Source organism: Chiloscyllium plagiosum, unplaced genomic scaffold (assembly GCF_037043375.1).
Source record: "Chiloscyllium plagiosum isolate Xiang-an unplaced genomic scaffold, Cpla_swu_hap1 HiC_scaffold_6, whole genome shotgun sequence".
NCBI lineage: Eukaryota > Metazoa > Chordata > Chondrichthyes > Orectolobiformes > Hemiscylliidae > Chiloscyllium > Chiloscyllium plagiosum.
This window is the reverse complement of record NW_028270144.1, coordinates 19,862,275-19,889,432: the sequence shown is the minus strand read 5'-3', so window position 1 is coordinate 19,889,432 and position 27,158 is coordinate 19,862,275. Positions and strand designations below refer to the sequence as shown.

Here is a 27,158-nt window from a genome sequence, read left to right as displayed (position 1 = left end):
AAAATGAGGAAACTGTTGAAGTCCACATTGATGCCCTGGGGTCGAAGTGTTCCGGGGCAGAGGATGAGGCGTTCTTCCTCCAGGTGTCTGGTGGTGAGGGAGCGGCGGTGAAGGAGGCCCAGGACCTCCCATGTCCTTGGCAGAGTGGGAGGGGGAGTTGAAATGTTGGGCCACGGGGCGGTGTGGTTGATTGGTGCGGGTGTCCCGGAGATGTTCCCTAAAGCGCTCTGCTAGGAGGCGCCCAGTCTCCCCAATATAGAGGAGACCGCATCGGGAGCAACGGATACAATAAAATGATATTAGTGGATGTGCAGGTAAAACTTTGATGGATGTGGAAGACTCCAAATCATTGATATAAATTGTGAATAATTGCGGTCGGAACACCGATCCTTGAGACAAACCACTAATCACTGATTGCCAACCAGAATACAACTCATTTATCCCCACTCTTTGCTTCCTGCTTGGAGAAAGTGAGGACTGCTGATGCTAGAGATCAGAGTCAAAAGTGTGGTGCTGGAAAAGCACAGCAGGTCAGGTAGCATCCGAGGAGCAGGAGAGTTGACGTGCCCATAACACCATACATCTTTGTCTTATGCAGAACTCTTTTGTGCGGCACCTTATTTAAGGTCTTTTGGAAATCGAGATACACCACATCGACTGGGTCTCCATTGTCCACCATGCTTATAAGGTCTTCATTGAATTCCAAAAGATTAGTTAAGCATGACCTGCCTTTCCTGGTCCCATGCTGCATCTGCCCAGCCGGCCAATTTCTATGCAGATGCCTTGCTATTTCTTCCACAATAATACACTCAAGCATCTTCCCCATTAAAGAATTTAAACTAACCGGTCTATAATTCCCCATCTTTTGTCTACCTCCCTTTTTAAACAGTGACGTCACATTTGCTGTCTTCTAATCTGTTGGAACTGCCCCAGAGAATTTTGGAAAATTTCCAGAAATGCGCTTGCTATTTCTCCTGCCATCTCTTTTATACCCTGGGCTGTATTCCATCAGGGCCAGGAGACTTATCAATCCTTAGCTCCATTAGCTTGCCCAACACTACCTCTTCCTTAATAATGATTGTTTCCAGGTCCTCACCCACCTTCGTCTCTTTGTCCATTACTGGCATGTTATTGGTGTCCTCCACTGTGAAGGCCGATACAAAATACCTGTTCAATGCCTTGGCCATTCAATCATATCCCATAACGAAATGCCCTTTCTCATGCTCCAAAGGAACAATGTTTACTTTAGCCATTCTTTTTCATTTTATATATTTATAGGAACTTTGGCTATCTGTCTTTATATTCTTAGAACATAGAATATTACAGCGCAGTACAGGCCCTTCAGCCCTCGATGTTGCGCCGCCCTGTCATACCAATCTGAAGCCCATCCCACATACACTATTCCATGTACGTCCATTTGCCTGTCCAATGACGACTTAAATGCACTTAAACTTGGCGAATCTACTACCGTTGCAGGCAAAGTATTCCATACCCTTACTATTCTCTGAGTAAAGAAACTACCTCTGACATCTGTCTTATACCTATCTCCCCTCACTTTGAAGTTGTGTCCCCTCACGTTTGCCGTCCCCATACTTGGAAAAAGGCTCTCCCTGTCCACCCTATCTAACCCTCTGATTATCTTGTATGTCTCTATTAAGTCACCTCTCAACCTTCTTCTCTCTAACGAGAACAGCCTCAAGGCCCTCAGCCTTTCCTCGTAAGACCTTCCCTCCATACCAGGCAACATCCTAGTAAATCTCCTCTGCACCCTTTCCAAAGCTTCCACATCCTTCTTATAATGCGGTGACCAGAACTGTACACAATATTCCAAGTGTGGCCGTACCAGAGCTTTGTACAGCTGCAGCATAACCTCCTGGTTCCAGAACTCAATCCCTCTATTAATAAAGGCCAAAACACTGTATGACTTCTTAACAACTCTGTCAATCTGGGTGGCAACTTTCAGGGATCTGTGTACATGGACACTGAGATCTCTCTGCTCATCTGCACTCCCAAGAATCCTACCATTAGCCCAGTACTTTGCATTCCGATTACTCCAGCCAAAGTGTATCACCTCACACTTGTCCACATTAAACTCCATTTGCCACCTCTCAGCCCAGCTCTGCATCCTATCTATGTCTCTCTGTAATCTACAACATCCTTCGTCACTATTCACAACTCCACCGACCTTAGTGGCGCCCGCAAGTTTACTAACCCACCTTCTACACCCTCATCTAGGTCGTTTATAAAAGTGACGAATAGCAGTGGACCTAACACCAACCCTTGCGGTACGCCGCTAGTAACTGGACACCAAGATGAACATGTTCCATCAATTATAATCCTCTGTTTCCTTTCAGCAAGCCAATTACTGATCCAAACTGCTGTGTCTCCCACAATCCCATTCCTCCACATTTTGTACAATAGCCTACTGTGGGGAACCTTATTGAACACCTTGCTGAAATCCATATACACCACATCAAACGGTTTACTCTCATTTACCGGTTTGGTCACTTTTTCAAAAAACTCAATAAGATTTTTTTTTAGATTAGATTACTTACAGTGTGGAAACAGGCCCTTCGGCCCAACAAGTCCACACCGACCCGCCGAAGCGTAACCCACCCAGACCCATACTCCTACATTTACCCCTACACCTAACACTACGGGCAATTTAGCATGGCCAATTCACCTAACCCCTGCACATTTTTGGATTGTGGGAGGAAACCGGAGCACCCGGAGGAAACCCACGCAGATACGGGGAGAATGTGCAAACTCCACACAGAGAGTCGCCTGAGGCATGACCTACCCTTCACAAAACCATGCTGACTGTCCCTGATCAGATTATTCTTTTCTAGATGGTTATAAATCCTATCTCTTATAACCTTTTCCAACACTTTACCAACAACTGAAGTGAGACTCACTGGTCTGTAATTACCAGGGTTATCTCTACTACCCTTTTTGAACAAGGGAACCACATTTGCTATCCTCCAGTCCTCAGGCACTATTCCTGTAGACAATGATGATTTGAAGATCAATGCTAAAGGCTCGGCAATCTCTTCCCTTGCTTCCCAGAGGATCCTAGAATAGATCCCACCGGCCCAGGGGACTTGTCTATTTTCACACTCTGCAGTATTTCTAATACTTCTTCCTTGTGAACTTCAATCTCTTCTAGTCTAGATGCAAGTTTCTCTGTACCTTTGTCGCCAACATTCTCATTTTCTATAGTGAACACTGTCGAAAAATATTTATTTAGTGCTTCCCCTATCTCCTCTGACTCCACACACAACTTCCCACTATTATCCTTGATTTGCCCTAATTTAACTCTCGTCATTCTTTTATTCCTGACATACCTATGGAAAGCCTTAGGGTTAACCCTGATCCTATATGCCAACAACTTCTCATGTCCCCTCCTGGCTCTTCTGAGCTCTCTTTTTAGGTCTTTCCTGACTTCCTTGTAACCCTCAAGCGCCCTGAGTTTTCACATTTTGTCCTAACATAAGCCTTCTTCTTCTTCTTGACCAGGGATTCCACTTCCTTAGTAAACCACGGCTCATGGGTTCTACATCTTCCTCCCTGCCTGACAGGTACACACTTATCTAGGACACACAGGAGCTTTTCCTTGAATAAGCTCCACATTTTTAATGCGTTCATCCCCTGCAGTTTCCTTCCCCATTCTACGCTTGCTAAATCTTGCCTAATTGCATTGTAATTTCCCTTCCCCCAGCTGTAACTCTTGCTCGGTGGAGTACACCTATCCCTTTCCATCACTAAAGTAAACCTGACAGAATTGTGATTGCTGTCTCCAAAGTGCTCACCTACTTCCAAATCTAACACCTGGCCAGGCACATTACCCATTACTAAATCTAAACTGGCTTCGTGTCTTGTAGGCCAGTCTGCATACTGTGTCAGGAAGCCCTCCTGCACACACTGGACAAAAACTGACCCATCTATAGTACTCGTACTGTAGTGATCCCAGTCAATATTTGGATAGTTGAAGTCCCCCATGACAACTACCCTGCCTCTCTCACTCCTATCGAGAATCATCTTTGCTATCCTTTCCTCTACATCTCTGGGACTATTTGGAGGCCTATAGAAAACTCCCAGCATGGTGATTTCTCCTTTCCTGTTTCTAACATCAGCCCACACTACTTCAGTTAACGAGTCCCCAAACATCCTTTCTACAACTGTAATATTGTCCCTGATCAATAATGCCACACCTCCCCCTCTTTTACCATCTTCTCTGTTCTTCCTGAAACATCTGAATCCCGGAACCTGCAACAGCCATTCCTGACCCTGCTCTATCCATGTCTCCGTAATGGCCACAACATCGAAGTCCCAGGTACCAACCCACGCTGCCAGTTCACCCGCTTTATTTCGGATGCTCCTCGCGTTGAAGTACACACACTTCAAACCAGGTTCTCGCTTGCCAGTGTCAGATACTTGATTTTGGAACTCCCTACTCTCACCCACTTCTGTACCTGTCCTACAATTTTGGTTCCCATCCCCCTGCTGTATTAATTCAAATCCACCTTAATAGATTTAGTGAATTTCCCCCCTAGGATACTGGTGCCCCTCTGGTTTAGCTGAAGACCATCCTGCTTGTAGAGGTCCCACCTACCCCATTCTAGTTTTTTCTCATGTTCTATCTTACTTTTCTTTATAGCTCTTTTTGTGGCTTTCTGTTGACCTTTAAAGTTTTCCCAATCTTCTAGCTTAATGCTGTTTTGGCCACTTTGTATGCCTTCACTTTCAATTTGATAGCCTCCCTTAATCCCTTAGCCCAGGGTATAAAAGAGATGGTGGGAGAAATAGCAAGTGCACTTGTGGAAATTTTCCAAAATTCTCTGGAATATAGTTTTGCTGAGCACTTTGAAAAATTGTTTTGAAAGTCCTCCACTGCTTGTCAACTGTCCCACCATAAAGTCTTTGTTTCCAGCATACTTTAGCCAACTCCTCCCTCATCCTATAGTCTCCCTTGTTTAAGCACAAGACCCTGGTAATGGATTTTATCTTCACGCTCTCCATCTGTATTCTAAATTCAACCATACTGTGATCACTGCTTCCAAGAGGATCCCTCACTATGAGGTCATTAATTATGCCTGGCTCATTACACAGGACCAGATCTAGGATAGCTTGCTCCCTCATCAGTTCCATTACATACCGTTCAAGAATACTATCGCAGATATACTCAATGAACTCCTCCTCAAGGCTACCCTGACTGGATTATGGAAGTCTACCAGTCTACATGTAGATTAAAATCCCCCATGATAATTGCCATACCATTTTTACAGGCATTAGTTATTTCTTTATTTAGTGCCCACGCCAATTATGATGCTATTATTTGGTGGCCCGTAGACTAGGCCTATCAGTGACTTTCTCCTCTGAGAATTTCTCATTTCCATTTGAATGGATTCAATCTTATTCTCCATGGAACCTATACCGGCTCTCAGCGCCACCCCGCCCTGATGTCGCTCTTCAATATCAGAGCTGTACCACCTCCCTTACCGCCTGTCTGTCCTTACAAATAGTCTGGTACCCCTGGATATTTAACTCCCATTCGTAACCATCCAATAACCACGTCTCCATAACAACTATCAGATCATATTCATTTGCGATGATTTGTGGCGTTAACTCATCAACCTTGTTACGAATGCTACGAGCATTCAGGCAAAGTGCCTTTATGCTAGTTTTCATATCCTCATGACTGCCAACATCTCTCATAATATCCCCGGAATTATCCTTCCCTTCTTACTTCTTTCATAGTCTGCCTTGTAGTTAAACACTCCTGCAATATGCTAACCTGCTGCTTACCTTTTTATTTATCATCATACTCCCTGTTGTTTTCCGCTCCCCTTCCCTCCCCCCCTTCCCTTCCCTCCCCTCCCCCCCCTTCCCTTCCCTCCCCTCCCCCCCCTTCCCTTCCCTCCCCCCCCTTCCCTTCCCTCCCCTCCCCTCCCCCCCCCTTCCTTCCCTCCCCCCCTTCCCTTCCCTTCCCTCCCCTCCCCCCTTCCTTCCCTTCCTTCCTTCCCTCCCTACCCCCCCTTCCCTTCCCTCCCCTACCCCCCCTTCCCTTCCCTCCCCTACCCCCCCCTTCCCTTCCCTTCCCTCCCCTTCCCTCCCCTCCCCCCCTTCCCTCCTTCCCTCCCCCCCTTCCCTTCCCTTCCCTCCCCTCCCCACCTTCCCTTCCCTCCCCTCCCCACCCTTCCCTCCCTCCCCTCCCCACCCTCCCTTCCTTCCCTCCCCCCCCCTTCCCTCCCCTCCCCCCCCTTCCCCTCCACTCCCCCACCCTTCCCTTCCCTCCCCTCCCCCCCCTTCCCTCCCCTCCCCCCCCTTCCTTCCCTCCCCTCCCCCCCTTCCCTTCCCTTCCCTCCCCTCCCCCCCCTTCCCTTCCCTTCCCTCCCCTCCCCCCCCTTCCCTTCCCTTCCCTCCCCTCCCCCCCTTCCCTTCCCTCCCCCCCCCTTCCCTTCCCTCCCCTCCCCCCCTCCCTTCCCCCCCCCCTTCCCTCCCTCCCCCCCTCCCTCCCTCCCCCCCACCCTTCCCTCCCCCCTCCCCACCCTTCCCTCCCCCCTCCCCCACCCTTCCCTTCCCTCCCCTCCCCACCCTTCCCTTCCTCCCCTCCCCCACCCTTCCCTTCCTCCCCACCCCCACCCTCCCTTCCCTCCCCCCCCCCCCTTCCCTCCCCTCCCCCCTTCCCTCCCCCCTTCCCTCCCCTCCCCCCCCTTCCCTCCCCCCTCCCCACCCTTCCCCCCCTTCCCTCCCTCCCCTCCCCCCCCTTCCCTCCCCTTCCCTCCCCTCCCCCACCCTTCCCTTCCCTCCCCTCCCCCCCCTTCCCTCCCCTCCCCCCCTTCCCTCCCCTCCCCCCCTTCCCTTCCCTCCCCTCCCTCCCCTTCCCTTCCCTCCCCTCCCTCCCCTTCCCTTCCCTCCCCTCCCCCCCCTTCCCTCCCCTCCCCCCCTTCCCTTCCCTCCCTCCCCCCCTTCCCTTCCCTCCCCTCCCCCCCTTCCCTCCCCTCCCCCCCCTTCCCATCCCCCCTCCCCTCCCCTCCCCCCCTTCCCTCCCCTCCCCTCCCCCCCTTCCCTCCCCTCCCCTCCCCCCCTCCTCCCTCCCCTCCCCTCCCCACCCCCCCCTCCCCCCTTCCCTTCCCTCCCCTCCCCCCCCTTCCCTTCCCCCCTTCCCTTCCCTCCCCTCCCCTCCCCCCCTTCCCTCCCTCCCCTCCCCCCCCTTCCCTTCCCTCCCCTCCCCTCCCCCCCTTCCCTTCCCTCCCCCCCTTCCCCTCCCCCCCCTTCCTTCCCTCCCCTCCCCCCCTTCCCTTCCCTCCCCCCCCCTTCCCTTCCCTCCCCTCCCCCCCTTCTCTTCCCTCCCCTCCCCTCCCCCCCTTCCTTCCCTCCCCTCCCCCCCCTTCCCTTCCCTCCCCCCCCCTTCCCTTCCCTCCCCTCCCCCCCCTTCCCTTCCCTCCCCTCCCCCCTTCCCTTCCCTCCCCTCCCCCCCTTCCCTTCCCTCCCCTCCCCCCCTTCCCTTCCCTCCCCCCCTCCCCCCCTTCCCTCCCCCCCCCTCCCCCCTTCCCTTCCCTCCCCCCCTTCCCTTCCCTCCCCTCCCCCCCTTCCCTTCCCTCCCCTTCCCCCCTTCCCTTCCCTCCCCTTCCCCCCCTTCCCTTCCCTCCCCCCTCCCTTCCCCCCCTTCCCTTCCCTCCCCCCCTTCCCTTCCCTTCCCTCCCCCCCCTTCCCTTCCCTTGCCTCCCCTTCCCTTCCCTTGCCTCCCCCCCCTTCCCTTCCCTCCCCTCCCCCCCCTTCCCTTGCCTCCCCCCCCCCTTCCCTTCCCTCCCCTCCCCCCCCTTCCCTTCCCTCCCCCCCCCTTCCCTTCCCTCCCCTCCCCCCCCTTCCCTTCCCTCCCCTCCCCCCCTTCCCTTCCCTCCCCTCCCCCCCTTCCCTTCCCTCCCCTCCCCCCCTTCCCTCCCCTCCCCCCCTTCCCTTCCCTCCCCTCCCCCCCTTCCCTTCCCTCCCCTTCCCTCCCCCCCCTTCCCTCCCCTCCCCCTTCCCTTCCCTCCCCCCCTTCCCTTCCCTTCCCTCCCCTTCCCTCCCCCCCCTTCACTTCCCTTCCCTCCCCCCCCTTCCCTTCCCTCCCCCCCCTTTCCCTTCCCTTCCCTCCCCCCCCTTCCCTTCCCTCCCCCCCCCTTCCCTTCCCTCCCCCCCCCTTCCCTTCCCTTCCCTTCCCTTCCCTCCCCTCCCCCCCCCTTCCCTTCCCTCCCTCCCTTCCCTTCCCTCCCCTCCCCCCCCTTCCCTTCCCTCCCCTTCCCTTCCCTTCCCTTCCCTCCCCTCCCCTCCCCCCCTTCCCTCTCCCTCCCCCCCCTTCCCTTCCCTCCCCCCCTTCCCTCTCCCTCCCCCCCCCTTCCCTTCCCTTCCCTCCCCTCCCCCCCTTCCCTTCCTTCCCCCCCTTCCCTTCCCTTCCCTCCCCTCCCCCCCTTCCCTTCCCTCCCCCCCTTCCCTCTCCCTCCCCCCCCTTCCCTTCCTTCCCTCCCCCCTCCCTCCCCCCCCTTCCCTTCCCTTCCCTTCCCTCCCCCCCTTCCCTCTCCCTCCCCCCCCTTCCCTTCCCTTCCCTCCCCCTCCCTCCCCCCCCTTCCCTTCCCTTCCCTCCCCCCTCCCTCCCCCCCCCTTCCCTTCCCTTCCCTCCCCCCCTTCCCTTCCCTCCCCCCCTTCCCTCTCCCTACCCCCCCCTTCCCTCCCCCCCTTCCCTCTCCCTACCCCCCTTCCCTCCCCCCCCTTCCCTCCCCCCTTCCCTTTCCCCCCCCTTCCCTTTCCCCCCCCTTCCCTTTCCCCCCCCTTCCCTTTCCCCCCCCTTCCCTTTCCCCCCCCCTTCCCTTTCCCCCCCCCTTCCCTTTCCCCCCCCCTTCCCTTCCCCCCCTTCCCTCCCCTTCCCTCTCCCCCCCCCCTTCCCTCTCCCCCCCCCCTTCCCTCCCCTTCCCTCTCCCCCCCCCTTCCCTCTCCCCCCCCCCCTTCCCTCTCCCCCCCCCCTTCCCTCTCCCCCCCCCCCCCTTCCCTCCCCTTCCCTCTCCCCCCCCCCCTTCCCTCCCTCCCCCCCCCCCCCCCACGACTCACTTGTTTAAAGTCCTAATGGCCACGCTATTTATCTTTCTTGCTAGAATCCTGGTTCCAGTTTGGTTCACGTGGAGACCATCCCATTGGTACAGATCCCTCCTGTTCCAAAACTGATGCCAATGCCCCATGAAATGGAATGCCTCTTCCCACACCACTCCCTTAGTCATATATTTACTTTCCTAATTTTCTTATCTCTAAGCCAAGTTGTACGTGGCTGATGTTGTATGTAAAGGATGGTACGAGGAAACAAATTGAAATTTGGTTCTGTGAACAGTTACTGGATCCAAAACATTGACTTTGCTTTCTCTCTACAGATGCTGCCAGACCTGCTGAGTTTTCCAGCAATTTTTATTTTTGTTTGTGTTTGAAATTTTGTTTTGCCACGTACATTATGATCTTTCTCGTCCTTTCTGACAAAGCTGTCATTTATGGAGTTTTTTTGTTTGTGTAATAGATGTATGTTTTTTCTGTTAAAGAACATTAACAGCCTTCTGTCAACGTCTTGAATGAGTAAACATCACGATAGTAAACTTTTGAAGTTTTAAGCTATCGTTGCAGTTTACAATCTTTCCGAGTTTTGTATCATCCGCAAAGTGTATCTTCTAGTTCTAGAGTCCCCATGTCAGGGAAAACATCCTTCTAGCTTTGACCATGTCAACTCTGAGGATAAGAAGCTTTAAGATTACCAATCCTCCTACCTTTGGAAACAGTTTGTTCGTATCTCGCTGATCAAAATTCAACACCTCGTTTTTAAAACACAAAACAACAGCTATGACAGTTAGGCAACAAATAATTGATTTGCGTTCTTCTGCAAGTCACTTTCTCTCTCTGATGTACACGCACCTCCTGTTACACACAGGCATTGGAATTCAAACATCTCTAGGAAGTGGCATAAGGCCCTTTGCAGTTCAAATAAGGGCATTTCTGGTGTGATTTTTTTTTAAATTCATTCACTCACAGGTTGAGGGCATCACTGGCTAGGCCAGCATGTATTGCCTGGAGGTTGGTTAAGAATCAACCACATTGCTGTAGGCCACAGTAGGCAAGGATAGCAGTGTCCATTAGTGAATGAGTGATTCATGATCATCAAAACATTCCTAATTCCAGTTTTTTTTACCATGACTGGATTTAAATCCAGGTCCATAGAGCATTAATCTGTGTCTCTGGATTAATAGTCCAGTAATAATACCACGAGGCCATTGCCTCCCCTGGGCACTGTCCCTTGTTGTCACGAATATGGTGAACAGAGCAATCTGACTTGTTCTGAGCACATGCTTGCTGTGCTCCAGATCACCAGCTTAGGTATTCTGTCAATACCCAAGGAAAAGGCCATTGCACCATCATATATCAATGCCATAGCTTCTGCTTTTGAGTAAACGCTGATACACTATCTGAACTGGGCACTTTGAAATTTGTCCATGAGTTTTTGTTCGAAATGATTCTGAAATGATTTTTGATCAGAAAGTGCTTGAACAGGAAGAAAGTTCTTCGACAAATACAGCTGACTGTGGGAAACCAAACACACTGAACTTGTTCAGATTGGGCAATCTAAATTGAGCTCACGGTAGGCACGTTAACAGAAAGGAAGATTTTTTTTGGTAAGGAGTCTGCATAGTCACTAGATAAATAGATTCAACATAAAACCAACAATTTTTAGAAGAAATCAAGCTGTTTTGAGTTTAAGGCATCATTTTAAGTTACCAGTTACCATGGAGAATCAAGTTCTCCATATAAACCGATGTTTGTCACATTACAGTTGAAGGCTCTGGCAAAAGGATGCACTGCTGAATAAATGCCTAATAATTTTCTCCTGTTAACTTCATAAAACATCTGAAGGGATTTCACAGGAGAATTATAAGAGAAGATATGATGCTAAGCTTCATATGAAAATATTAGGACAAGTAACCAAAACATTTGGTCAAAAAGGAGAGTTTTAAGGAATGTCTTGAAAGATGAGAGTTGTCAGAAAGTGATTCCAGAGATTAGGGCCCAGGCAACTGAAGAGATAGCCACCAATGATGGAGCGATGATAATCAGAGATGGTCAAGGCAGCTTTAGAGTTGCACAGATATCTTGGAGAGATGTGTAACTGGAGCAATGTCAAAGGGCATTTGATATAGATATAAATACAAACCAAGCTTGCTTAAGGGTCACGCAAAGATAAGCATGGTGCCTGCAGAGGCTGTGTATGTGACCTATTAGGCCATATCCAAGACACGCATACATTTGTTGCCGATAGGTTAATCACTCGGTCAGGAGAGGAGGAGGAATAACCCAGACTAAAAGACAATCTACTCCAAGCCCTCTCTCCTGTATGAAATCCTCCAAAGCCAGCTCGGCATGTACACAAACACAAGGTCTGTGTTATTTAAACCTTAGCTTGGCTCCAGTTCTCTAGCGGCCAAGACTTGAGGCCTGGTCTGTATCATTCTCTCTGCTTCTTACAAGAGGCAGAAAGCTCTTATTACTTAGCCCTGTTGCTTGTCTCTTTTTATTGGTAATCTTTATGAATTACTCATTTCTTAAGCTATCAATTTATGGCTTTAGCATTTTCATTAAACTTAAACGAATAATGTTTTCTTCATACCGCAACTTCTATTTTGAAATGTATCATACATTAAAAGTTGTGTCAAATCTTACCTTTATAAAATCTGCTTATTAGCTCATTGAGTGACAGGAACACTGAAATAGAGGGCCCTCACACAAAAAGGCTGAATAACTCTGATAAACATCAGTCAGTCGTGTATTAACCTTAAGCACATATTTATTTTTTATCAAATATGAAAAACACATTGTATTACACAATATTTGAAACAATTCTCTTCACCAACACAAGGTATATAACCGAGTACAATTAAAATAATTTCAACAAAGTATTAATCTAAGTTTGTTTCCTGCATTCCTATCACAGGCTTAATCAACATTTACAAATAGGGTAGGGCCACTTTCTTTGAAGCAAGAACAGTAGAAAATATTACCTGACTTCAGCTCCTGATTATTTCCACTACCACCTCATCATAGAATAACACCATTTAGAAACAGGCCATTCAGTCCACTCCTGTACAGTCTTTCAGAAAGGGTGATGTCACTGCTCTCTCACCATAGCAAGGCATTTTTTCTCATTTGAAGTATTCATCTAAAACTCTTTTTGAAGATCGATGTTGAATCTCCACCTTTCGAAGCCAAATATTCCAGTTCATAACTCAATGCATGAAAAACACCCTCCATTCCATTCTGCTTCCTTTGCAAATTATCTCAAACATGGTAACCAACTCTCTTGGCCCTGCAAACAGCTTCTGCTTATTTACTTTTTTCAAAAACTTTCAGCTCTTAAACATCTCCATAAATTTCCATGTAACCTGCTATGCTCAGAGGAGAACAATCCCAGCCTCTCCACATAACTGGAGTCTCTCGACCTAGTTCCATTCTAATAAATGTCTGCTGAACTTACTCCGGCATCTTCACCACCTGCTAACATGCAATGCCAAGAATTGAACACAATATTCCAGCTGGAGCCTACCCAGTGATTTATAACATTTAGTATTAATTCCATGCTTTTATATGTTTTACTTCTACTTATAAAGTCCACCATCTTCATTCAAGAAACCTCTGTTTATGGTTACAAGGGCACAAGATGCTACATAAATCTAAACTGTTTTTGTTAAACTGTACAGAGTGATCCAACTCCAGAATTTTATTCTTAACTACCATAGCTCTTTCATTAGCATATGAGCAGAGCGCAAACACCACACAAATAAAAACCTTTGCTCCAAATTCTCAGGGACATTTGATGCATAAATATTGTGAATCACTCTGGGACAAGTGAACAAGCATCTTGGCTCAGAATAATATGGAGACTCCAGACTTTCTGACTCCATTAAACCTGATCTCTTAATTAGCTTCAAGCACACATGAAAACTTGTATAGGTGCTGAAGAATATCCTGAAAATCCAACTCAATTCACTTTACTCGTAAGTGCAATAGAAGAAAACGACAACAAACTGTCCAAATTAGTCTTTTCGACCAGATGTCTTTCAATAACATGGAGAAAATATTAGACAGGATTAAGGTGTTATGTAGGATAATTTAATATATTAATTAAGGCCTAGAATATGAAAGCAGGGAGGTTATGCTAGAACTGTACAAAACACAAGTTAAATCACAATTAAAGTATAAAGTTCTGGCCACCAGAATACAGGAAATATGGTACCAAACTAGAGAGGAAATGGTGGCGATTCACTGAGGAATGGAGAACTTTAGTTGTCAGGAAAGATCAAACAGGGTGGGGTTATTTTCTTCATTAAAGAGGAGGCTAATGGGAGATTTAATCAGCGTGTACCAAATTACAAACTGTGTGGGCGGTAAGGACCTACTTCCCTTAGCAAAGATGCAAATTACCAGGGGCCTGAGATTTAAAATAATTGTATAAAGAGTTAGAACAGAGTTGAAGACAAGTTTTCTTTCACCCAGCAGGTGGTGAGGATATGGAAGTCACTGCCTGAAAAAGTAATAGAAACAGAAATCCTCATCATGTTGGAAAATGTACTTGGATATAAGCATCAGGTTCAGGGTTATAAACTATTAACTGAAAGGTGGGATCAGACAGGTCTTTCTAGGCTGGATACCACCTCTGAGCTGTTAAATTTCTATGCTTCCATGTTCCTATGCTAAAAAACAGCAGTTAACCATTTTAAACAAAGCGACAGCCAGATGTGAAGATTTTCAGTTCCATCTCATTGCTGTAACAGAATGTAATTTGTTCCTGAAGCTGAACACACTCTTAGTGTTTTAATAAATTAGCAACGAAACAAAGACTTTGCCTGTGGTGATGTCAGAGGATGCAATTTCCCCACTGATGAATTGAACACTGGTATCAATAACCGTAACATAGCAACTGCTAACAACATCCAATTCTACAGAACTGCATGCTGAAAATAAGAGGCCTTTCTCACACTACTATATGAAGTTCAATTAAGTGGATCAAAATTTAACGTTTAGATGGACAAGAACAATGTTTTCTATTGTTAATGGGTTTTGGTGTGCATCTTGTTATTGTTGGGATGCAAAGTAGGCATTTATTTCCCAACCAAAGGTATCATGAGAGGGGAAAGACATAAGACCCAATAGCCAAAGGTGAGGGCACCAGTTGTGAAGTGACAAAACTTGAGGGATACTCAAGAGGCCAGACTTTGTGAAATGCAGAGATGTTGGAGGGTTGTGGGGCAAAGGCAAGGTGACTGGTTGGCTAATCAGAGTCAATCTGTAAACCAATTAGCACTCTTTTCTCCTGCAATAAACATGATGGTGATTGTTTCAAATTTGGTATTCTTGTGTTTGTCCTGATGGGTGTGAGGTTTAAAGCGTCAGCAACATTCATGTCATGTAGTACCAAGCAGTTTGTCAGAAACCAAGGTTGTGTCAGTCTGTTTCAGGCTCAGGCAACTGCTGGGAAAAGGGGTGGCGCAACTGGCCAGAGAACAGGGTTTGTACTATTAGCTGGATTCACCATCAGCTGCAGTCTCACAATACTGAACCATTTCAATGAATGTAGACTTCTCACTACCTCCTCCACAGCGTCACTGCAAAGACACGGATGGAGTGTTCAGTTTTTAGTGTGACCATTACCAGAACAATTGTTAACAGGCTGCAAATGGCCCTTTTATACGACAGGGTTGACTGAGATAGCACAAGTGCTATTGACAATAACAATGCTGTTGTAATAACCGGGGATATAGAGCATCAATGAATGCCTTCTAAAACAGGATGTCCATTCATTGAATCTCACACAAACTGCAGTTATTACAAAAGCAATGTGAACAGAATCGGGTCAGCTTTCCTGTCAGTTGGCTTACAGGAGGTTCAGAGGGTTACCAGAAAATATCCAGGAATTAGATTAGTCTGCTGGTTACAGCAATGCACTAAAGCTCAGGAGCAAAATCCTTAGCTTTTTAAAATAATTGCGTATGCTTTTTCAAACAACTTCTTTCAACACTTCTATTTAACTTCAGAGCTACTGGAGTTAAGGAAAAAGATGTTTTGACTTAGTGAGGCAGTTATAAGTAACATTTGAGACCTGCAACTAAAGCTGGAAATCAGGGATATTCTGGAGGAAATGCTCAGTGGGCTGGGCAGTGTAGAAGAATAGAAGTGGTTTTATTAATCCTGAGAGTATGTGACAAGGCGGACACCGAAGGGATGTTTCCCCTAATGGGGGAATCCAAAGCAATTTTAAAATGAAGGGTTTCCCATTAAGACTGAGACGAGGAGTTTCTTTTCTCTCTCTCAGAGGATTTTCAATCTTTGGAATTCTCCGTTCCAGACAGCAGCGGAATCCGAGTCACCGACTATACTCAAGGCTGAGATCATTAAACCATTGATTGACAAGGCTGTCAAGGGTAATGGGAGGCAGATAAGAAAATGGAGTAAAGGCCGCAGCCAGTTCAGCCATGATCTTGTGGAATGGTGGAGGGGCCGAATGGCCAATTTTTGCATCTAACCTTTATGTTCTTGGGAACACAAAGGGTTAGCACTGTGGTCTCACTACTCAGGCCCAACACTAAACGACATTGACAGTTCACCCTGAAGTGTGACAAGAAATTACAGAGATTTATTTATTGTAACTTGAACAGTTACATGAAACCTGTCACATACATGATGCTGCTGGATCTGCTCCACACACTAATGCAGTCCATCCAAAACAAAATCACAACACATTCATGAACTGCCTTCAGTGGAAGTGCCTCATCAATTTAACAAGGGTATTAATAAGGTTAAATAGTAGAAGCACCCTGCTTCCTTCAGTTATTACTGAAAAGAGAAAAATGCTGTCAAAAGAGTTCGCATCTTGCAGTCATCAGTATTGATGAAAGAATGCCAAATTTCAAAGGTGGCAAATACTTAGAAATACATGAGGAACAACAGTTCCCTGATGCGTTCTCTATTTTACTCTTAACTGAGAGATGACTTGCTGATCAATTAGCACCTTTTTCTCATGCAATATGAATTGGTGCTCCCTTTGAAATTTGGCATTCTTGAAACTGCCCTGATGAGTGCAAGAAGAAAAGGAATAATAGCTTATTCCTTTTTCTCAGAAATACTCAAATTCTTTCCTATCAAGTGACTATTCCTCTTAATTTCTGTACACGCTTCATGATCACTGGGTCATTCAATGCTACATATACCAAATACCATGCTTTGTATATGGAAATTCAAGTTAACAATTATCAATTAATTTGGAGTTGCTAAACCGCATGTTTATTTAAAAGAAGCTACTTTGCTTTTATAACATCGTGCTGCCCCAAAAATATTTCAACCAATGAAATTCTTCAGAAGTGTTGTAATCTTTGCAATTTAGGGAATGCAGTTGCCAATGTGCATACAGCAAACTCCTACAGACAGCAACAAAATAATATCCAGATTGGGGTGGCATTGTGTCACTGGTGAGCACTGCTGCCTCACAGCGCCAGGGACCCAGGCTTGATCCCATTCTAAGGCAACTATCTGTGTGGAGTTTGCACATTCTCCTCATGTGTGCATGGGTCTCCTCCACAGTCCAAAGATGTACAGATTAGGTGGATCGGCCAAGCTAAACTGCCCCATAGTGTCAGGGATTGCTAGGTGGCTAATTTGTGGGAAATGCAGGGTTACAGGGATAAGGTAGACAGGTGGGATGCTCTTTGGAGGTTCGGTGTAGACTTGATGGACCAAATAACCTGCTTCTACAGTGAAGGGATTGTTTTGGGGAAGTTGGCTAAAGAAATAAATATTGATCAGGACATTGAGGGCAGAAATCCTTTTCTGTCTTCAATAGTTTACGCATTTAGATCCTGAGAGGGCATTTCAGTTTAATATCTCATCCAAAATAGTACAGCACTCTCCCAGTAACACCCTGTGTACATAGGACTGCATCGAGAACAAAGCTAAAATATTTACACCTATTAGAATCAGTTAAACATGTGGCGAAAGGTCTTTAATCATCTCCAAAATTGAAGAAACAACAGTAACGGATCGAGAACGATTCTTTATGACAAATTGTCAAAAAAGGCCTTAAAAGATTGCCAATTGTTAATCTTTAATATGTTTCATGCAGCTTATGCAAAGCCTTGGTAAGATTCCCCAATGCTGTTCTGTCATTGCTGTTGTAACCTCAGTCACTTTTAATACTATCAGCATGCATTTTCCCATCATTAGTTTAAAATTGTACCAGCAATAATTTCAGGGAGAAAATAAGGCGTTTTTTGAAAGAAACAACTTCAAAGGCAAGCACTGGTTTTTTTTTAAGATTACATTACAGTGTGGAAACAGGCCCTTCGGCCCAACAAGTCCACACCGACCCTCCGAAGAGCAACCCACTCAGACCCAATCCCCTACATCTACCCCTTCACCCAACACTATGGGAAATTTTAGCATGGCCAATTCACCTAACCTGCACATTTTTTGGACTGTTGTCTTTGCTCAAAAGACTTCAGAAGTGACTCAATTAAAAATTTTGAAAGTAGGGTTGATTTTTGTTAGCCAAATCTTACTAGACCATAGGGTTGTTCTCCCATTAGACAGAAGTGACTGGTCATGAAAAACCTGAGGGCCACCATACCTCAGGCAAGGGAGAGGTTGAGAAGCAGAGTCCTTCAGAGCAACTTCAGCTGGTGATGGGAGTTGAACCTAGGCTGTTAGCTTCATACTGATTTGCAAACCATCCATCCAGGAAAAAGTGAGGACTGCAGATGCTGGAGATCAGAGTCTGGAGTGTGTTGCTGGGAAAGCACAGCAGGTCAGGCAACATCCACGGAGCAGGGGAATCGACTTTTCAGACATAAGCCCTTAATCAGGAATTCATCAGAAAAAAAACCATCCAGCCAACTGAGCTAAAGCAACCCCAGTCAAGAAAATAGAGGGTTCTGGAACAAATGTGGGTCAATGTTGTTAATGTATATATCAGCAACAGTCTCATAGAATGATGAAGCAGGTTTAAGGAACTGGAGAACCTCTCCTTGGCCCTAATTACCTAAGGCTGTATTTTAGGCTGAGTTTTGATCAGTTTTCAAAGCATTTGATCATTTTCTTCAGATACCAAATTCTATATTTTGATTCATTTTCTTTCAAGCCATTAGAACCTGCAATTAAAACGGTGAGAGTTTTTGTAATCTCTGCCATCAGGTGTCACCCAGTTGAGTGTGAATTGCCTTTAAAAACATCCAGTGGTTTTATACTTATACAGAAGAATTAGGCATTTCACAAAGAATAAGAAACTGCTAGATATACTATAATGTGTAATTGCTGGTTAAACAACACTACATTCACTTAATAAGTTTTCAATACTCTCTCGGTGGAGAATGAAAATAATTGTGGTGCATATCTATTATTCATCCTTAAACATTCTGTTACCCCTCAAGATTTATAATTTGAAAGCCACAAACATTTTCAAACCCAAAAACAAATATAGATCAAAAGACCATTCATCCCATCCTACCATAGATGTATTTGCATTTATGGAGCACCTTTGACTAGGTTAAAAACATCGCAAGGTGCTACGCATCATAAAATTCATTTCAATGATTATAGTTATCAATCTTGGTGCATGTCTTTCCCTTACGTACTTGAAGGAGAAAATTAGGCAGGGCTATGATGAAAGGGCTAGGGGGAATGGGCCTAATTGCACAGTGCTTTCAGAGTGTAAAGGACAAAATAACCTTCACTCTATGCTGCACCATTCTACATTTCTGTACATGTGAATTTGTGCTTCCCATACTAGTTTGTAGGCACTGGATTTGATTAATGATGCAGTATTTCCAAAGCAAAACATTTCTATTGAATTCATGTTTCCCATACTAGAGTTTATTTTAATCTAACATCAGTCAGAACACAAATTTATAACGCTTTTGCAGAAAGATTATAAAGCTTTCAATTGCATGTTTCCCCAAGACTAATGAAATTGAAGGCCACAGATATTACGAAATGTCAGAAATAAAGCCCCAATTCTGTACAAACACCTTTTAAACATGTTTGTGAGGTGATTGTCTGGTAACCTCTCCAGGTGTCTAGCAATATTCTACCTAGTATGGGCTTGTTGGGGCAGGCACCAAAACCGACATGATAATGTTCACATTGAATGCAATAAAATTGTTAAGTATCCAGTGAGAATTCACCAAATAATTTTCTGAAATCATCAACAACACAGGGACAGGCAAAGACCATTTGGTCATATATCAAAGAAATAGGCCATCTGGCCTATTGCATGTATGCAATTCTTTAAGCAAATTATGCAATTCGGTCCACCACCCGCTCTTTCCTTATACACCTGTAAACTTCCTTTCAAGTGTTCGTCCAAGTTTTTGAATCTGCTTCCCACAGATCAGATCAGATTGCAGACAGGGCAGCCCAGATCACAGCAGCTTGCTGCAGTCTTTTGTGCTTACCTCACAGCAATATGACGAGAGCATCATAACCGGACACTTGCTCATCCTGCAACCTCCCCCATTTCACCACCTCCTCAACCATGTAACTTTTGACAGAGGTTAAATTTTAAAAAAAAGGATAAATAAGGGAACTAAGACATAGAAAGATTCCTCTCCAACTCCTTCTCATAAAATTAAAACTAGCCCTGAAGAATCCAGTGTTATCCCTAATAATCTAACTTTTGAAATGATCTCTGCCCCGGAAAAGAACCTGACCAGATTCTTCTTTAAGGCAGAAGCTTAACAGCAGCCATATCAGTCCATAACACATTCCAGAGGCTCTCTATATGTGAAATCTATCAAAATATCCTCCAGCAAATACCGAGCAACTGAATATCTCTTCTAATCTACAATGACAAAACTGCCAATTCAAAATAAGCAGGACATTACTGAATCATTGCTTCAGGAAATATACTCCAAATAGGTAGCACAAAAACCTATTATTATTTAAAAACACTGGGGAACACATTTATAATTACGTAATTATATATCATGGTCAACAGAATAAGGGATTGTAGCAAATTTAAGATATAATTCATATTCCTTCCCAATATCACTTGCAATTCTGTTACCTCAATTCTGCTTTCTATATTTTTGTATAAATTTGAACACATTACTGGAGCAGTTGCCTCTCTGCTTATTTTGATTTGCCAGATTTGTAATTGTTTTGAATTCAGAGTAGAAACTAACACAATTACTGGCTATGTACTTGGGAATATTGTGACTAATAAATCAGGGTGTTGTACAATAAACATTTCATTATTTCCAAAATGTTAACATTCATGTTTAATCCAAATTTAAAACATAGTCGACAGGCATGAGTCAGTTCACATAGAAGCACTGCAAACAATTACTTTTACTTTCCACAGACAAATAAGGCCACAATATTGCCAGTTAATTGTGTGCAGATTCCCAAATTCAAAATATTCTCTCGAAAGGAAAAGTTTTTTTTCCAGTACTGGGAGGATTGAGAACTAGTGGGCACAGATTTTAAATAGCAAAAGAACCAGAGGGTGAGATAATGAGAATTCATTTCATGCAGCAAGTTGTGAATTAGAACAAATCACCTGAAAGGACAGTGTAAACAGATTCAAAAGTAAGTCAAAGTGGAATTGGTAAATAATTGAAAACATAAAATTGCCAGCCTTTAAGGAAAGTGCAGAGGACCTGAAGCTCACTAAACAGTTCAACCAAACAGCTGGAACAGAAATAATGGGTTAACTGTCTCTCTTTTGTGCTGGTCTATTTTCAAAGCAATTTGATTATTAATTATAAACAATTAGGAGCAAATGAAATCAGAGGAATAGGCCGTAAACCTCTCTCGCTTGTTCTGTCATTCCATAAGGTCATGTCCAATCTTTTACCACTTTATTCCCATATCCCTTAGTGTGTAAGCAAAGTCTCTCAGTCTGTCATGAATATGTTGATTGATTGACATCCATAACTCTCCGTGGTTGAGAAATCTCTATCTTAAATAGCTGATCCTTTATCCTGGGGCAATAACTACATTCTAGCTTCTCCAGTCAGAGGGGACCAGCCTCTCAGCATCAATTCCATCAAGGCTTCTCAGTGTTCAAGACATTTCCTAATCAACTTGCTCAGAAATGTTACTACAGACTGCTGGAGCAGGTAGGACTTGAAACCAGGCCTCCAGGCCCAAAAGCATGGACACTATCATTGTGCCACAAGACACACCTTCTCAGTACTTCTTTAAATTCTAATTAAGTTACCTCTCATTCTTCCAAACTCCAGAACTATGTTCCTTTCCACTCAATCCCTCCTCATTGAATAACCTGGTATAGCAGTAAAATGCAGCTAAGCTAAGAGCAGCTAAGAGAATGTTATTCTTATGTTCAAATGTAACTTAAAACATACTTAGTTATCTACTAACACTAAATCACATAATAATTTTGTGTGTGATAACTATAAGACCATAAGACATAGGAGCAGAAGTAAGGCCATTTGATCCATCGAGTCCACTCCGCCATTCAATCATGGCTGATGGGCATTTCAACTCCACTTACCCGCATTCTCCCCGTAGCCCTTAATTCCTTGTGACATCAAGAATTTATTAATTTCTGCCTTGAAGACATCTAGCGTCCCAGCCTCCACTGCACTCTGTGGCAATGAATTCCACAGGCCCACCACTCTCAGGCTGAAGAAATATCTCTGCATTTCTGTTCTGAATTTACCCCCTCTAATTCTAAGGCTGTGTCCACGGGTCCTAGTCTCCTCGCCTAACGGAAACAATTTCCTAGCGTCCACTCTCTCCAAGCCATGTATTATCTTGTAAGTTTCTATTAGATCTCCCCTTAATTTTCTAAACTCCAATGAATACAATCCCAGGATCCTCAGCCGTTCCTCATATGTTAGACCTACCATTCCAGGGATCATCCATGTGAATCTCCACTGGACACGCTCCAGTGCCAGTATGTCCTTCCTGAGGTGTGGGGACCAAAACTGGACACAGTACTCCAAATGGGGCCTAACCAGAGCTTTATAAAGTCTCAGTAGCACAACAGTGCTTTTATATTCCAACCCTCTTGAGATAATTGACAACATTGCATTCGCTTTCTTAATCACGGACTCAACCTGCATGTTTACCTTTAGAGAATCCTCAACTAGCACTCCCAGATCCCTCTGTACTTTGGCTTTATGAATTTTCTCACCATTTACAAAGTAATCCATGCTTCTATTCTTTTTTCCAAAGTGCAAGACCTCGCATTTACTCGCATTGAATTCCATCAGCAATTTCCTGGACCACTCCTCCAAACTGTCTAGATCCTTCTGCAGCCTCCCCACTTCCTCAGTACTACCTGCCTATAACTGATCTATATCAACTCTGTGGTTTAATATCTCAAGTAGTAACTTAAAATGTCAGTTCAAATAAGTTCTGAAATATTCTGTCTGGTAGCAATCATTTATGTTTATTGTCTGTATGTTAAATAAAACTTGAAGATAGTGAAATGACAGCATCTCGAAACTCTCCATCTCTCTCTTCTATTACAGGCTATTTTAACCTTTTTGACAAAGTCAATTTCTGCTACTGTGGCATTGCGTCAAATGTTGTCTGATAAGGTAATAATTTCCATGGACTTAGCAAAGCACAGGCTGCTCTCTCAGTAGAGAGATGACTGGAGGTGGTTTTAACCGAGTATTATCGCATGTCGAGAGGCAAGAGGAAAAGTTGTGAAGGAATGTCCTTCATGGTAAGCTCAACTAATACAGGAATTGAACCCACACTGTTGTTATCTCTTTGCATTACATTCCTGATGAAGGGCTTATGCCCGAAACACTGACTCTCCTGCTCCTTGGATGCTGCCTGACCTGCTGTGCTTTTCCAGCGCCACCCTTTTGGACTCATTACAACCCAACTATTCAGCAAACTGAGCTAACCAACTCCCTTCATCCAACTCACTTCAACTCCCTCTCCCACTCCACCAAGGATATGCAGGTCTTTGGACTCCTCCATCGCCAGACCACAACAACACGACAGTTGGAGGAAGAGCGCCTCATCTTCCGCCTAGGAACCCTCCAACCAAAAGGGATGAACTCGGATTTCAGCAGTTTCCTCATTTCCCCTCCCCCTACCTTGTCTCAGTCAAATCCATCGAATTCAGCACCGCCTTCCTAACGTGCAATCTTCTTCCTGACCTCTCCGCCCCCACCCCAGTCTGACCTATCACCCTCACCTTGATCTCTTTCCACCTATCGCATTTCTGACGCCCCTCCCCCAAGCCTCTCCTCCTTTTTATCTTAGCCTGCTGGACACACTTTCCTCATTCCTGAAGAAGGGCTTATGCCCGAAACGCGATTCTCCTGTTCCCTGGATGCTGCCTGACCTGCTTCGCTTTTCCAGCAACACATTTTCAGCTCTGATCTCCAGCATCTGCAGACCTCACTTTCCCTTCATCCAGTAACCCTTCTTTGAAGTACTGTGATGTTTTCAATATTAAAAGAGGCTTCATAAATGCAAGTTATTGTACATAGTGGATAGTCATACTGAAAATAAGCATTGGTAGAATAGAGAACTTCAGAAAATTAGTTCACGCATAAATACTAAATAGTTGTCAAAACTACTCCAAGCATACAGCTTTCCAATACAAGTAACAATAAAAGGTATTTAGGACACCTTGCTTAAGTTTTGTCAGTACAATAACTTACATCAATACTGAAGCTCAACATCAAATCAAGGAAATGTTAGATTAGATTCCCTACAGCCCAACAAGTCCACACTGACCCTCCGAAGAGTAACCCACCCAGACCCATTTCACTCTGACTAATGCAGCTAACACTATGGGCAATTTAGCATGGCCAATTCACCTGACCTGCACATCTTTAGACTGTGGGAGGAAACCAGAGCACCCGGAGGAAACCCACATAGACAATGTGCAAACTCCACACAAACAGCCGCCCAAGGCTGGAATCAAACCTGGGACCCTGGTACTGTGAGGCAGCAGTGCTAACCACTGAGCCACTATGCCACCCATTGGGCATCACAAGCAGAAAATTAGGAAACACTTTGCTTACAAGACGGCCGCACAAAACAAAACAGGCTTATCAGCATCTCCACTGTAAAAAATATTTTTATGCAATGAGTTCTGACAACTTGGAATGTGTAGTCTGAGACGGCAGTGGAAGCAAATACAACAGCAACTTTCTGAAGGGATTGTATACTACTTGAAAGTGAGAAAGTTGCAGGGATTTGGCCTAATTAGTCAGCTCTTTCAAAGAGTCAGCACAAGCATGATAGACCTAATGGCCTCCTTTGGTGGATTTTTATTCTTGCTTATATATATATATACACATACATAAATAACATAACTGCAAAATAGGGGAAGAGAGGTGTCATATTCATTTTTAACATTTGTTTAAGCCAGTTAAGCAACTGATGATCATTGCAAATCTCAAAAGCTATTCCAATAGCATGGTGAAAACAGTGAAGAGTTAAGGAAATCCCAAATAAAGTAATTCACCTTTTGAGAACACAGGCATGCATTCTTCGAATATACAATGTACATGAAATATATGCAATTAAGGAAATGCATGAAAAATACAAAATATTTCTGTAACTCCTCTTCTGTTTGTGTATGAATCTATCATACTCCTGGAGGTGATTGTAAGCATACTGCCTAGGTATGTTTGCAAATAAGAACAACTTATTTAACATGTTATTTGCTACTGAGAATTTTTTTTACTGGAATGTGGAATTTAACTAATAGACACTTGTGATATATATGCCAAATAAACATGAATATAATATATATAAATGCACACACACATATTGGCAAACACAGCCACACTGACAGAATCAGAATCATCCCAACACAGAGACAGTGACACTTGTTTGCTGCCTCCCTTCCTGTACAGGAGTGGGATTTGTAAAAGCCATCCATCCCTCCCCGGGACTCTGCATCTCTGCCAGCTCCGCGGTTGGTACTGAGTGTTAGCCAGGCCCCAAGCGGTGACAATGAGAGGGAAAGAGAAAGGAATGAACGAGAGAGAGGGGCCGGCTCTCCGGTCGCTGCAGCGAAGGGCAGGCGGAGCTGACTCACCACAAAGACCGAGGTCCGAACCACCTCGGAGACGCTCTGCCGGAGCTCAGCTGCGGTGCCAGGTTTGCTCAGAGCCCTAGTGAATCTCCGTGTTTCCTGAGCCATGGGCTCTCCTAACATAACCCCGGAGGGTCAGGCTCGGCCTCCAGACTTTCCACCTTCTCCTCGCAGCTTCCTGAACACCTCCAGCAAGACTCACATCCTCCTCCACCCAATTCCTGTTCCCTCTCGTCAGTATTCCTGCGTCTGCTCTCCAGCCCCTTTCTCTTGAGCTTTGGAAGGTGCTCAATCAGGCGGTAGGACTGGGGCTGCTTAAATCTTACAAGAAAGGACAAAAATGATCACTCCCGGTGTGACTTGTGCAATCTACCCTCCTGTAGCAGAGAGAGCTTGTACTGCGTAATCTCTACTGCCCTCTCTCTCCCCATCAACTGTCTACACCCCAGGTAGAGAGAAAATAACAATGGGATTGTCTCTGAGCAAATCAGTTCTCTTCTAAGTTATGCAGAGCAAAAAGATCATTGAAACTTCTTCAAAAGCAAAACCCCTAACCATCTTTCTGGATTCGAACTGAATCCTGCTGCAGCTGTCTGTTTTGATTGATTGTTTCCAGCAGATGATACTGTGGTTTCATTTCAAAGAAATCCATATTTACATTTCATTGAATTCCACATCACATCAGTGCCTGAGCCAACTCTATGAAGGAGGCATATGATTAATTCCATGATCTCAAATCTCTCTTCCTTCCCCTTCCCCCTACACTTACCCCAGAGCTTTTGTAAAATTTACTCCTTCAGTTTATGGTCCTTTTTGAAAGTTACAATTGCATCTGTGCTCCTCCCTACCCCGGTCCCAAAGCCAATAGGCCCAAACCACTTCCTAGCTCACTGGTGAATCACCTTAGATCTGTCGCCTTCAGTTACTTTAACCCTCCTGCAGTAAAAGTATTCTCAACATTTATTCCATTACGATCTTTCATGATTGAAACTCCTCTGTTAAATTTCATCTTAACCTCTCCTCCAAGAGGAACAATACCAGTATCTCTAGCCACTCAATATTACTGAAGTGATTCTCCTGCTCCTCGGATGCTGCCTGATCTGCTGTGCTTTTCCAGCACCACACTCTTGGCTCTAATCTCCAGCATCTGTAGTACTCTATTTTGCCCATTACTGAAGTGCATCATTCCTGGTACCATTCTGGTAAATCTCTGCACCTTCTCCAATATCTTGGCATTCTTCCTAAAGTGCAATGCTCAGGACTGAACCCGATAAATCTAGCTGAGGCTGATTCACAAAAGTTGACGTAATATTCTGGTTTTTACTCGCTCTGTTTCGCTATTTATGAAGTTAAGGAAGTCACATACTTGTAAGCAACTTTATACCGATGTGATTAATTCTGTTTCTGTAGAAGATGCTCACAAACAATGAATTATGTTTAAGTGCAGTGATTGCTATCTTTTTTGCGCAGTTATTTTAGACACAGCAAGATCCAAAAAAATGAGCAAAATGAGGAATGGCCTGATTATTCTGAGAGAATGTTAATAAGATGAATCCATTGCTGTTCTTCAGTGAGTGGCACAGCATGTTTAACAATCATCTGGGCTGCCATGATATGCAGACAGAATATTAATTTATTGTCACATCTGGTAAACAGACCCTTTGACAAAGCAGTCCTCACCATTGCACCAAATCATCAGTTTTGGAATATCTGTTCAAGTCTGTTCAAACAACTCAAAGACACACTAAAATTGAAAGATTGATCCAAATTTGGAAGGTGCAGATTCAGTGCTTGACCTGGAGTGAATTAGAGACCAAATGCTGTAGTATCCCTCATCATATATACATGTTCTAAGGCAGTTTTTTTAAAAAATGCAAATATTTATTCAACTCATTTTGTAAATCTCAGGATATTCCAAAGTATCTCATAGCCAATTAACTTCATCTAAAGTGCATTCATGATGGTAATGTCAGAAACTGGTCGTCACAGGAAATTGCCAAAAACAGCAAGATGATCATAGCTAGGTATCTGTTATGGTGATCTGTTATGGTCCTTCTTTGTGAATGAG

The 27,158-nt window shown here is 45.0% G+C and overlaps 1 protein-coding gene across 4 annotated transcripts in view; it reads right to left on the bottom strand.

The window, feature by feature from the left end:
* LOC122550501 (dedicator of cytokinesis protein 9) overlaps positions 1–25,456 on the bottom strand; it is a 339,837-nt gene extending 314,381 nt beyond the window's left edge. For all 4 annotated transcript variants that reach the window (XM_087987930.1, XM_043691316.2, XM_087987937.1 and 1 more), the window contains exon 1: positions 25,094–25,456. In XM_087987930.1, coding sequence (XP_087844056.1) covers positions 25,094–25,213 — 120 coding nt within the window. In that variant the 5' untranslated portion in view covers positions 25,214–25,456. The remainder of the gene's footprint in view (positions 1–25,093) is intronic.
* Between the last annotated feature and the right edge of the window lie 1,702 nt (positions 25,457–27,158).